General features: G+C 39.2%; 1 protein-coding gene across 1 annotated transcript in view; it reads left to right on the top strand.

Annotated features, from left to right (window-relative positions):
* Window positions 1–790: 790 nt before the first annotated feature.
* LOC104275427 (adenylate kinase 9-like) overlaps window positions 791–14123 on the top strand; it is a gene marked incomplete at its 3' end in the record, with an annotated part of 13731 nt that continues 398 nt past the window's right edge. Inside the window, exons 1-9 of the mRNA XM_009871385.1 lie at window positions 791–890; window positions 3169–3370; window positions 5005–5151; window positions 6776–6996; window positions 8875–9071; window positions 9591–9760; window positions 10477–10575; window positions 10657–10759; window positions 11340–11454. Of these exons, the coding sequence (XP_009869687.1) occupies window positions 791–890; window positions 3169–3370; window positions 5005–5151; window positions 6776–6996; window positions 8875–9071; window positions 9591–9760; window positions 10477–10575; window positions 10657–10759; window positions 11340–11454 (1354 nt within the window). The remainder of the gene's footprint in view (window positions 891–3168; window positions 3371–5004; window positions 5152–6775; window positions 6997–8874; window positions 9072–9590; window positions 9761–10476; window positions 10576–10656; window positions 10760–11339; window positions 11455–14123) is intronic.

Here is a 14123-nt window from a genome sequence, read left to right as displayed (position 1 = left end):
AAGCTGGTAAAGGGCTTAGAACACAAGTTGTATGAGGAAAGGCTGGGGGATCTGGGGCTGTTTAGCCTGGAGGAGAGGAGACTGAGGGGAGACCTCATTGCTCTCTACAACTACCTGAAGGGAGGTTGTAGAGAGGCAGGGGTTGGTCTGTTCTCCCTAGTGGAGAGTGACAGGACAAGGGGAAATGGATTTAAATTGCGCCAGGGGAGGTTCAGGTTAGATATCCGGAAGAATTTCTTTACTGAAAGGGTTGTCAGCCATTTGAACAGGATGCCCAGGGAGATGATTGAGTCACCGTCCTTGGAGGTGTTTAAGAGACCATTAGATGTTACATTGGTTGATAGGGCTGGGACAAAGGCTAGACTCGATGATCTTCAAAGTCTCTTCCAGCTGAAACTATTCTATGATTCTATTCTATGTCTCTCTTACTACACTCTCAATGGACAGAAAGTGTTATGGTACCACCTACTGGAAACACTGAAAATTCTTTCTTCAATGTTTACTTCATCTTTTTGCAGAAGAATTGCATGTGTATGGAAGTTCCTCAGACTCAGACAATATATTATGTCCATATGCATTAATTTCATAATGCATTGACAGTTTGTTTTATGCAGATGGAGGGGGAGGAGGCTTTGTCAATCCTAATCAACTACTTCCCATTTTATATATGCTACAGCTAAGTGAAGGAGAAGTAATCAAGCCACAACAAAGCCATGAAAAGACAGTCTTTCCCGTAATCCATCGGCAATATATTTACTTCTTTTCAAGTAAAGAAAATAGAGAAACATTTATGAAAAATCCCATCAAATATATTCGTCAGCCAAAACCTAAACCAACTGTGCCAGTTAAGATTGCAATCGTGGGACCTCCAAAATCTGGAAAGACTACAGGTAGGACCCAGTATTATCTATAAAGCAAAACCTTATCTAATCTCTCATTACTGCTATTAAAAAAACATAAGCCATTAAAATTGTTGGTCTTCCTATTTACCTTTCTGGGCATAGAATATTTTAGTTACATTCTCTAGTGTCTCATTTGACAGGAGGAATTATGCATTGTCCATCTGAATTTCATCCTAGCTTCTTAACAAGTTAGTAAGCTGGGCTGGCACCTAGAATTATACCCCTTGTATTATTTCTGATTGTTTTCTAATTGTTTCTTGGTTTTTTTCAGTCAATATGATCTACTGTAAAATAAAGAAATATTCTTTATATTCCGTAGTCTGTTTTCCAAACTTCCAGATTAAAACCCCAAGATTTCCATCTTTCTCCCCTCTCCTTCTTCCTCCATGACTTTTTCAATCCACAGGTCTCCGTTGTTAACTGAAGGAGGAGAAAATTCAGCTTACAGAATCATAGAACCATAGAATTGTCAGGGTTGGAAGGGACCTTAAAGATCATCTAGTTCCAACCCCCCTGCCATGGGCAGGGACATCCCCCACTAGATCAGGCTGCTCAGAGCCCCATCCAGCCTGGCCTTAAAAACTTCCAGGGATGGGGCTTCCACCCCCCCCCTGGGCAGCCTGTGCCAGTGTCTCACCATCCTCATGGAGAGGAACTTCTTCCTAACGTCCAATCTCAACCGATCCATCTCTAGCTTTAATCCATTCCCTCTAGTCCTACGACTACCCAACATCCTAAAAAGCCCCTCACCAGCTTTCTTGTAGCCCCCTTAAGATACTGGAAGGCCACAATAAGGTCTCCTCAAAGCCTTCTTTTCTCCAGACTGAAGACCCCCAATCCAGCCCTCTGCATCCTCGTGGCCCTTCTCTGGACACGCTCCACCATGTCCAGATCTTTCTTGTGCTGTGGGCTCCAGAACTGGACGCAGTACTCCAGGTGGGGTCTCTCTCATGAGAGTGGAGTAGAGGGGAAGAATCACCTCCTTCGCCCTGCTGGCCATGCACTTCTTGATGCAGCCCAGGACACGATTGGCTTTCTGGGCTGCAAGTGCGCACTGATGGCTCATGCTGACCTTTTGCCCACCAGCACCCGCAAGACTTTTTTCTTCAGGGCTACTCTCAAGGCAATCACTGCCCGGCCTATATCAGTGCTTGGGATTGCCCCGACCCAGATGGAGGACCTTGCACTTGGTCTTGTTGAAATTCATGAGTTTGGCATGGGCCCACCTGTCCAGCCTGTTGAGGTCCCTCTGAATGGCATCCCTACCCTCCAGGATGTCAGCCGCCCCACACAGTTTGGTGTCATTGGCAAACTTGCTGAGGGTGCACTCAATGCCACTGTCCCTGTCGCTGACGAAGATGTTGAACAAGACTGGTCCCAGTACGGATCCTTGAGGGACTCCACTTGTCACTGGCTTCCACTTGGACATGGACCCATTGACAGCCACTCTTTGGGTGCAGCCGTCAAGCCAGTTCTTTATCCACTGAAATGTCCATCCATCAAATCCATATTTTATCATCTTGGAGACCAGGATGTCATGTGAGACAGTGTCAAAGGCTTTGCTCAGATCCAAGTAAATGACGTTAGTTGCTTTTCCCTTGTCCATTGATGTTGTGACCTTCTCATAGAAGGCCATGAGGTTTGTCAGGCACGATTTTCCCTTGGTGAAGCCATGTTGACTGTACCAAATCACCTCTTTGTTATTCCTCTGCCTCAGCAGTGCCTCCAGGAGGATCTGCTCCCTAATCTTACCAGGCACAGAGGTGAGACTGACTGGCCTATAGTTCCCTGGTTCATCCTTCTTTCAGCTAGTTCTCCCTTCATCAGCCAGTTCTCTCAGTACCCATTAGTGTATCCCACTGGGTCCCACGGACTTATACCATAGCTTAATGATTAGAATAGGCTGTTAGAAAAAGAAGGTTCAAATTATCTCATATTAAGGATGAAATTTTAACCATATTTCCCATTTCTGGATAAAGATCTAACTGCTAGGTTGTTCTCTAAAAAGGGCAGAAGTGGAAGCGTATTTTCTAAGATATTTTATAATAACATTGACTATTGCTGCTAAGGTTTGTGTTGAACTGCATGGTGTTAGTGCATCAGGGATGCTTTAGAGGCCTAGCAGGGTTGGGATTATGCATTGGAAATGCCCCAGGGAATGAGCTGAGCAGTTAAGCTTCTAGGACTAAGGACATATTTTAAGAGAATGCTAGTTTGTGATGTTGCTTACATAAAAGCTGTGTGTTGAAATCAAAATGTTTTGCAGTTGCCAAGAAATTTGCAAGCGTATATGGGTTACTGCGCCTGAGTATGGGAGATGCCATACGGCTAGTATTGAACAAACAGCCAGAGAGTGAGTTGGCACTTACGTTAAAGGAGCATCTTCATAAAGGACTGACCGTACCTGATGAACTGGCTATCCAGACTCTAGATGTGGCTCTGATGAATCACGTGTGTCATACCACCGGGTAAAGTCTTGCTCAGGTTTTGCAGTTTTTTTCAAGACATGCCAGTCCCTTCATAGGCAGTGATTCTCATGTTAGCACTGTCAAACAATTGCACTAAAACACATCAGTGGTTTATGCATTAAGAAAATAATCCATGCAAAATGAGGTTCTTCACATTACTCTGGGACACCAGACTGAAGCATAGTTTTCTGCAATTTTCAGATAAATAGTAACATACCTTATGAAAGTTACCTTTTCTTCAGTCAATAAGCCAATATTTTCTATTATCCTTTGAGAACTACCACTTTATTTCTCTCATACCAACTCAGACATGTGATTATCTTGAGTCATGAAGACTGGATCAGTACTCAAGGTTTTTCTGGTTTTGTTAACAGCTGACGTTATTAAGGAGCTACCAGTGAGCTGCTCCACCACTGAAACATCTTCCAAACAGGGACACTTAAAAAAGCTCCATGTTCATGACTTCAACACTCCCCCAAAAGAATTTCTACAGGGAAAGGCAATTCTGGGATAATCTCTGAAAATTATTTGAGCTTGAGGTCGTAGAATCATAGATTCACAGAACGTTAGGGATTGGAAGGGATCTCTCAAGATCATCTAGTCAGTTGTACCAGTCCAACTCCCCTGCCAGAGCAGGATCACCTAGAGTAGATCACACAGGAACGCATCCAGGTGGGTTTTGAAAGTCTCCAGAGAAGGAGACTCCACACCCTCTCTGGGCAGCCAGTTCCAGTGCTCCGTCACACTCACAGTAAAGAAGTTTCTCCTCATGTTGAGGTGGAACTTCCTATGTTCTAACGTAAACCATTATTCCTTGTTCTATTGCTGGGCACCACTAAGAAAGAGATTGTCCCATTCACCTTGACACCCACTCCTCAGATATTTGTATACGTTAATAAGATCCCCTCTCAGCCGTCTCCTTTCAAGGCTAAACAGCCCCAGGTCTCTCAGTCTCTCTTCCTAGGAGAGATGTTCAAGTCCCTTGATCACCCTCGTAGCTCTCCATTGGACTCTCTCCAGTAGGCCCCTGTCTCTCTTAAATTGCGGAGCCCAAAACTGGACATAGTATTCCAGGTGTGGTCTCACCAGGGCAGAGTAGAGGGGAAGAAGAACTTTCCTAGATCAAAATTCTTTTAAATTTTCTTCCACATTAAATACTGGAATATCGTTTCAGCATATTTTGCCCCAGTATTGTCTAATATCTGAAAAGCATTTCTTCTTCAATATGATTTAAAAAACTCTTCAAGTACTGGACATTATTATAGTCTCCTCTCAATACATATGGAGATTTCCCATAGTTAAAATTATCTTTCTGAGTGACTGATAGGTCAGAAATTTGAAGTCTATCATTTTTATAAGTCAGACCCATCCACTTATATTCCTATACCCTTGTGTATTGTCTTTATTCCTTACTATTTCTTATTCTATCTATCTGATTTTAATTTTTTTTAAATGTGACTGCAAATTCTTAGGACTGAAGACTGTGTCTATCAAGAAAGGGTAGCGGTAACTACATGGCATGGCTATAAATTTTTGTCTCTACTGAGAACGTACTAGGAATACACATAGGCTTAATAGTTAATTAGAAACTGTCTTCTTAGGAAAGCTGCCTTTCTGTTTCTGTTTGTACGCAGAGTTGTGATTGATGGATATCCTGTAACAAGAAAACAAGTAACTCTCTTGGAATCATCTAGAATAATTCCAGTGAAAATCTTTGAATTAGAAATGGATGCAAAGGAAATATTCAGAAGAGCATTGCTGGATGAGGAAAGCACAAATAGGTAGTGATGCTTCCTGATAGCAATATTTTTATCCACATGATATTGTCATTTCTCTATTTATGTGCCTTAGTGCTGTACCCAGAGAGGCTGTATCTAAACTGGTGCATAACACAGCTGTCTCTCAACTCCACATATGAAAAGACATGGGTACCAGTCTCTCTACATCCACAGAATCATAGAATGGCTTAGGTTGGAAGGGACCTTAGAGATCATTGAATGCTTTGATTTCCACAAGACCAGACCAGAAACGGAGACATAAGGAATTTGTGGCATGCTCTGGCCAGATCCGCTGATTGCACAACTGTGGTCACAGATGTTCAATGCTGTGCAGCTACTGCTTAGTTTTATTTGTCTTAATGAAACCGTATATCAGAAATGTTATTAGTTCACTCTGCTGCTGAAGTTATTATTCATCAGTTCAATTATTATCATCATAAAGGAAATTGATACTTCATCTAATAAGTCCTCTTTTATGTTCTAATTGGAGATCTTTTTAAAAGATGGCAATAATGTATATTTTAATAATATATTAAATTCTTGAGCTACTCATCTAAACCTTTCAAATCAGCCTGCTCCATTCTTCTTTGTTTTTTTAAAGGAGATAAATATTCTGTTTAAAGAGCTGTTGGTTGTTCTTGAGGAAGAGCAGTAAGTAGTTTATAAATGGAGAGAGAATTAAAAAGAACAGAACATTCACCTTAAAATTAAATTGTGCAAGAACCTGGTTCTCATTAGAGGGAGTGTTTCTAAGAAGTTCCAGGTAGCTTAGAGCATTATTGCATGTCTCTTTCATTTTGTCTCTTTCTTTTTATCAAGTAAACAGTACAATGCTTAATTGTTTACTGAAAGCCTAAAGACAATTTGCAATGCAAAAAAAATAAATTGTCATTTGGAAAGTATTTACTTTAAACTTTCCATTTTAAATACCAAACCAATTACATTTCATAAGCTTAAATACAAATCAAATATTTCTGAAAAGTATGACATACAGAGAAATTAATCCTATTAAAACAGAAGTCTATTTTTTTTTGGCACCACTTAAATGAAGAACCAGAAGAGGAAATACTTTTATGCTCTAGTCAAAATATCTCTTCTGGTCTTGCATAATATTTTTAGAGGTCAGATTATTTTCATCTATATGTATGTGTACATATGGCAGACAGTTTTCAAATACTGCCAAGGATTATGGCTACTCTTCATTTCAAACCACAGCGTAATTCAAAATTAAGCCTATCTTTCAATAAGCAGTTGAATTCCATTTTAAAAGTCTCATAACATTTTGTCAAGGGTACCATTTAATGGTGTAGTGGTAGTGTGTGTCAGTTACTCCATGCTGCTACATTCCAAATCCTTTACAAAATTATTGAGTTGTATTTGGGGCATAAATAGCTAAAGTTTTGCTCTTTGTTTCTCAACACAGCTGTCTGATCAGAATTATGGTGCTTTTCATATATAACTGCTAATATTCTTACTAAAACTTGTATTTCTCAAGTATATTCTACAGTGTCAAATAACAAGAATTTTGTAAAATGGACTTAAAGGGTACTCTAGAATTTACACCTGAAATTCAATGAAATGATCTAATTGTCAGACTTAAACCAGTGTTATTTTTCCTTGTCTTCAGACCTCCCTACCCTCAACATGACAGCTCACAGATTCTAGCTATTAAAAATTCATGCTATAAACAGCACATTGATGCAATTAGGACTTACTATAAGAAGGAGCATCAGAACTGGTGTGTGATTGATGCCTGTCAGAGCAAGTGGTGGATCTGGAACAAAGTACTGCACGAAGTTCAAGTGGCTGTTAAAGAAATCCAGATATACCTGGAAAGAATAAAACAAGGTAAACAAAACCCTAAAGTTTCTCAGAATAATATTCATTTCTTTAAGAAGCTGCAATGCAATGAGTACATTTCAATTACAACTTCCTTTGGATTAAACTATTTCATGGGCGCATACTTCAATCTTCAATCTTCAATCTTCAATCTCATCTGCAAAGACAAAACCAACTACAGGACAGTCTGAGGCCATCCTCCAAAGAACAGGGTAACAGAATTCCGCTGAAAGAAGTCAGAGGTCTCATTGTCCATGGCAGATTCTTCAACACCGGGTGATAAATCACAAAGAGTACCCCAAAGTATACACGAGGAACTATGACTTGAAGCTTCACTTAATTGCCAGTAGAGGATGAGGGAAGGAGGGGGGAAATGTTAATTAAGTTCAGAATTAAGGCTATCTGAGTTAATTTCTGTGCTGTGGGAGGAAAGTGCTGGGGAAGTGTGGCTGGAAAGCTGTCTGGCAGAAAGGGACCTGAGGGTTCTAATCGACAAGCGGCTGAATATGAGCGCCAAGAAAGCCAAAGGCATCCTGGCTTGTATTAGAAATAGTGTGACTAGCAGGAGTAGAGAGGTGATTGTCCCCCTGTACTCGGCACTGGTGAGGCCACACCTGGAGTACTGTGTCCAGTTTGGGCACCTCAATACAAAAAAGATATCGAGGTGCTGGAGCAAGTGCAGAGGAGGGCAACGAAGCTGGTGAAGGGCCTGGAGAATAAATCTTATGAAGAACAATTGAAGGCGTTGGGGCTGTTTAGTGTGAAGAAGAGGAGGCTGAGGGGAGACCTCATCACTCTCTACAACTACCTGAAAGGATATTGCAGAGAAGTTGATGCTGATCTCTTCTCACAGGTAATTAGCAACAGAATAGGAGGGAATGGCTTCAAACTGCCACAGGGTAGGTTTAGACTGGACATTAGGAAATAATTTTTCACAGAAAGAGCAGTCAGACATTGGAATAGGCTGGCCCCGGAGGGGGTCGAGTCACAGTCTCTGAATGTGTTTAAAGGTGGTTGAGTCACCATCCCTGGATGTGTTTAAAGGTCGTTTACAGGTGGTGTTGGGGGTTATGGTTTAGGGATAATGGTTGGGCTTGATGCTCCCACGGTTCTTTTCCAACCTGAATGATTCTATGATTCTATGAAAACCATTTTAGTCTAAAATAACACATTTCCTACTTGAATTGTGGTGTGTCAGCATTGGTCAGGATTGAACATGCCTTTTAAACATGCCTGTAGAGTTTAATTAGAATTCTTCTGAAAGGCAAACACACTTCCTTATCTTTCATGCATCTTCTGGTTTTACCTTTTAAAGCTCTGTGGCTGCACCCTTTTTAAAAATCACAGTCATGAGCAAAAAAAAAAAAATACATTTTAACTTTTTCACATCAAGCCCCAAAAGCACAATGTTGAAATAGTTTGGATTTTACATGAGTTTATTCATTTTATTTCATCCAGATAAGACTGCAGGTTTTGCAAGACATTGATGAGTAAAGGGGAGACTTTCAGAAAACCTTGAACTCTTTTTCACTGGTGTAAAGAAATAAAATAATAGCTGAAATGCTCCTTAACAATACAAAGGAGTAATACAATAAATCATAAATAAGGCTGTCAGGGAAAACAGACTAGTAAATTTAGCATGCGGAGTATCCCACATCATTAATAACTATTACACTTCTTAACTGATAGAAAAGTGTCATTAATTGGTAAAATGGGTTGCAACTTCATTTTAATATCAATCTACAAAAATCACTATTTTAATTCTCATTATTTCATATCATTTTCACATGATGGATTATAGTAGCTTCTGAACTGTAACATTTCTGAATTGAAATGTGTGATGTCTCTATAGCTTATTAATAAAATATTAATTCCTTTTATTAACAGGAAAAGCAGCCAGCATTGCTGATTTATGTATCACTCCCAAGGAGTTGCAGGATCGGCTGGGGGAGTTTGGACAGTACTGTCCCGTCAGCCTCGCAGAAAAGGGAGAATTGGTTGACTGCTCTGTAACACCATCATTGCAGTTTGCTGCAGAATTTCGAGGACACTATTACAGAATGGCCTCACAGGAAGAACTGGATGTAAGTGTCAAAAAGCAGGTCAGGATGAGACTATGGGATGAGGGAACATTGGTCAGATTCTTTGAATCCGCAGAAAAACAAGCAATATGTGACCTGGCTCAGATTCATGTTGTTAGTATTCAAGCTTTTGTTCTGTACACTTCTGCTATCAAACGTTTAGGCAGACAAAAAGCAGCAGAGACCATTCAAACCAAAGCTCCTCCTACAAATTGTCAAAGATCAAACATTCATTTTAAAACAACCGTTTCCTCCTTTCTCCATCTGTTCTGGGAAGGCCGGAGGCAGAGAGTAGCTAGTGATAGCAATAGATAGCGATGGATGGTGGGTGGATAGGGATGACTTCAGCTGAGAGTAGGTTGGAAAACAAATTCCTTACCCAAGAGCAGCAGCAGTGCCAGCACACTATGAGAGGCGTTGCTGAAGAAACAAGCATCTTAATTGTGTGAGCCAGTCCTCCAGAGTTTGCCTAACAAGTCTTAGAGTATTTCTTTCATTATAAAAACATTTCTTTTTCTACAGAAATTCTTGAGCAGACCAGAGGTTTATGTGCCACCCCTGGCAACTCGCCCTCTCCCACCCCTAAACATGCTCCCAAAGAAACTGACTGTGGCAGAAGTGAAGGCCTTATTCCCTAATAGTGCTGAAATGCAGGGATACTGTCCAGTCACCTACCTAGATGGAAAACAGAGGTACGTCACTGCTGTTTTCAGAACTGGATTTAGAGACTGTACACCCCACATTAACACATTAATGAGGAAATACTTGAAAGCACTTTTTAATAGTGTTCAAGTTTTGGGCAGGAAAGGCAATTACAATTCTCTGGTTTGTGCCGGTGGCTTTGGAAATCAGTGTAAGTCACCTTTTGAAACTCACGTGGCTGCAGGTTCTACAAGCACCTGTGTTGGCTTTTGTGATGAAGACTGCTCAGATACAGGTTGAGTTTTCTCTATCATAAGCCTTTAAAAGTGCAAACAGATCTCAAAAAAACTTAGCAGGAGCAAAACTAGCTATAAAAATTGTTACATGAGATCCATAAAGCTCTATCATCAGGTCCCGCTGATTTTCTCAGCGTGCAGGAACTTCCCACAAAGGTAGAACTGTAACAGTTAATTCTATACTGTCCCTTCTTTATCTCCTAAATGATTGGCATTTTTACTAGAGGAGCTCTAAAGCAGCGCTCTAAAAGCCCCTTAATAAGCAGATTTAGAGACAGAGATTCTCTCAGCTTTTGAGCCTTCTAACTGTCAGTCATGTGGTGGAAACCTGGTGGAAACTGCTGCTTTTTTGTAATTCCTATATTTGCTAAATTACCAGGAAGCTCTCAGCAGCTCATGAATTTACTCTGCACAAATGGTGTTTTCCATTTTTTTGTGAATTAATAGTCTTTCTTGCTCCATCTCTTCAGATACGAAGCTTTGGTGCCTGGCAATATCGAGTATGCAGCAAAATATCAAGAGAAGGTATATATTTTTGAAAGTGAAGAAAAACTTCTCAAGTTTATGAGGTGAATATACTAAGTGCCTTTTAGTCTTTAATCATGCCAGAGTTTATACATATTAAAAGTGCTTACTTTTTACCTGGTTAGGTTACCCGAGAAGTACTGGAATCAGAAGCTTCCACGTAAACTCCCTCCAATAAAGGAGCCAATACTACTCACTGCACTTCCTTTGGCTGGATATCTTGAACAGGCTAGTTTTTGGTTTTCTATTTTAAAACAAGTTTTTGCAAGGTATAGTATACCTTACCCAGTTTATTTCATTTTTAATGCAATGAGTCTTATGTTTATTAATAGGACTGCATTTCTTTTCTATTCTGTTCTACTGTATTCTGTTCTACTAATTATAGTATTATAATTAGAAAATTATGTACTTACATTTGAGAGGCATTTGCTTAAATCTTTATAATAATAGGTATTTGAAGCTTTAAGGAAAAAAGATAATTAAGACCATTAGAAGGGAATAATAACTCGCAGTATTATATGAAGGATTTTTCTCCTATCTTGCAAGTTTACCTCTTCCTTTGATTTTTAACACCAGGATAGACACAAGCCTATCTGGAATCATTTAAGGATAGCTGGCTATATTTTGAGACATAAATATGAAATAAAAATGATTCACGGTCATTTCCCTCTCCATTTTATAGTACTTGTTATCTTCTACAATTCACCAACTTAGATATCATAGATTTGCCTGAAAACAGAATCAGGCTTTGATTATATTTTTGTTCCAGGTTCCTGTAAGGTCTTCTAAGACTGTTTTCTTTCTTTAGGGAGTAGCAACTTCTCTAATAAAAGCTCTGAATGAAGTAGGCTGCATAAAGCCAAAGTTCCCATTCCTAAGTGTAAAAAAAACTGCTCTGCTCTTTGTCGCCTGCCATCTAAAAGGTAGTGTATAAAATAAAATGCTTTATAGCATATTATGTTTCTAGTATATTATTAAATTTATATTACTATTAAACATTGCATTAAGTATATTATTAATATATTAAATATTGTGTTATTTATAACATTTAATTTATAAGTAATTAATTATATGAATTCAGTACCTCATCTGATACAACACTGATAAACAATCTGTGCAGTTTTCTTAGTCCAACTTAGGAAAATTCTATTATATACTGATTTAAACACACACTGTCAAATTTCATGGAAATGTGTAAAGGCCAGGAAAGAAAATACAATTAATAGGATAGGTAGATAGGTAAGTGATCTCTCTAAAATCATGAGACTTTAATGACATTTTATCACCAACAACCTGACAGCCTTCAAAACATTTCTAACATGCACTGTTGGAGGTTTTTAAACAGAAAGTGAAATGTTATAATCTAGGTGGAACTACATTTTAAATTGGTCACAGACAGCATGAATTTTCTTTAAAAATAACTAAATTAAATTAAAATTGACTAAAATTACTGTAATAAAAGCCTGCTGAAATATTATCTGAGGAACGGTCTAGGTCTCCGAATACTTGCCTTTTTTTCATCTGTATCAGGTGGTCACATAGAACTTATTAACAAACCTTGCCTTGCTGATAACCTGAAGACAACTTCCTGATCATTCACATCTCCAACAACACATCAGCTAAATATGCAAATGAGAGGTCTAATTGTATTGAAAAACAGCTTCACTGCATGGAGAACACCTGTCGTTCTCAAAAAAAACCCTTCTTTTGCATGGGCTCAGTACCAAAAGAACAGATATCCACGCAGATTTAATTCATAGAATCATAGAATGTAAGGGGTTGGAAGGGACCTCTAGAGATCGTCTAGTAATTAATGGGTTTTTTTAAGTTATTAGCACAGACAAATTAAATGTTATTTATCAGTTTGTTTATTTGTGAAATTATCTGGGAAGACCGGAATATTAATGTGATTCAGAGTGTCGGTATGTTATTTTTAACTTATTTTAACCTATTTTTTTATTTCATTGACCACCATTCTTTTCCATAACAAACATAAGCTAAAATTGAAATTAGGTGGTTGTATGCAGCCCACAAATTAATGATAAAGTAAAACATCTCATGGATCTCGAAAGGACTACTCCTTCACTGAGGAAAGCTGTTCAAGCTTTGTTTTCTGCATTCATTATCTGCTACTTTTAGAATGTTTGGTTGGTTGGATTTTTGCAGTTCGAGATAGCAGTTGCAGCTAATAATCTTTAATAGTTTGCAATCAGCTTAAAGAGTGCCAGCTTTAAGGATTTCAAAACCCTATTCTGCAGTTCTGCTGTATCTGATTGGGTTTCCAGGAATGCTGGAGATTTCTGGAGCAAGACTGTCACTTCTTCAAGCCCACCAGTTCTGCCTTCTATAAGCCAACCTGTTCAGTGGGCGACTCTTCCCCTGCCTTTTGGTATTTTTGATTTCTGCATATTCTTTCAGATGATGGCAATCTTTATTATTCAAGTTCTTCACATGCTGTGTTTCCTCATGCAGCTTCCAGAGCCTTCCAGAATTTTCTTGGACTATTACAGATCTTTGCTAGCACAGCTTTGTTCAGGAAGACCACTGAAGTGCAGGCACACGATAAGACTGTGTATAGATGTACAGTTCTTAAGCCAGCAAAACTGCTTTTATACTAGTTCGTTTCATCCACAAAGGCTGTTTTCATTCCACTGTAAGCACAGCTTTGCTAACACAACCATGTTCACACTAGAAATGCTCATATATTGCATCATTAAATCATTATTAGCACTGGATGGATGGTGAACTGGAAAGGTTATGCAAGTGTACAAATCCCTTCTCCTCATGCAGCAACAGTCTGACCATAGGAATTCAGAAAAACAAGATACGTTCTTCTCACACAGGGCAGAACCGTTTCCAACTTTAAGATATAACATTCCAGTATACTAAAATATCTCCTTGGCAAACACACCATTAGTTATTATACTGTGTCTCTTCAGAGTAGCCACGCCGTCCTTGATTAAAACTTGATCAAAGTACTTCATGTTCTGGTCCCTTGTGAAGTAAGACTTTCTCATCTTCAACTTAAATCACTCTCTAATCTCACATTTTAAAAAAGGACAAGAAACAATGGTTTAGTTGCTCCTGCCCCTTTTCTAACAATACTGGATTGCTCTCAGTATCTGAGAAGGTGCAGGCAATCAATCACAAATGCAGAGATTTTCTCCAAGAAAAAATGAATGGGGAAAAAAGTCACTAGTGTGACTTAGTGCCCTTCAAGCTTGACTGCTATACAGCTATGCTTGAAAAATCACTCAGAAGCTGTTAGATGCAGTCACCTATGATTTAAAGCTAGTGTGATGAAGTGTCTCACAGCATGCTGTCCAGTTTACCATCCACAGGAGAAAAAGAGTTATGAATTGGCTGTCTTATATCAGTGTAACTATTAAAATAATAAAGAACTCTCAGGATCAGCACTCAGTGCTAACGTAGGCCAAAATACGGCTGAGGGCAGAGGTAAGAAAGAAACAATATTGTCTTCATTGTAAAGTACTTGGCCTTGACATTTCCTTCCTCCCCCGAGCTATCAGTCCGTTCTGGGGCATTCAGGTCATAGAAAAGTTGTGCCAAGGCTGTGGCAGCCCAGCACCAG

Source organism: Apaloderma vittatum, unplaced genomic scaffold (assembly GCF_000703405.1).
Source record: "Apaloderma vittatum isolate BGI_N311 unplaced genomic scaffold, ASM70340v1 scaffold15906, whole genome shotgun sequence".
In the NCBI taxonomy this organism is placed as follows: Eukaryota; Metazoa; Chordata; class Aves; order Trogoniformes; family Trogonidae; genus Apaloderma; species Apaloderma vittatum.
The sequence above is the reverse complement of the archived record's forward strand: the minus strand, read 5'-3'. Positions and strand labels throughout refer to the sequence as shown.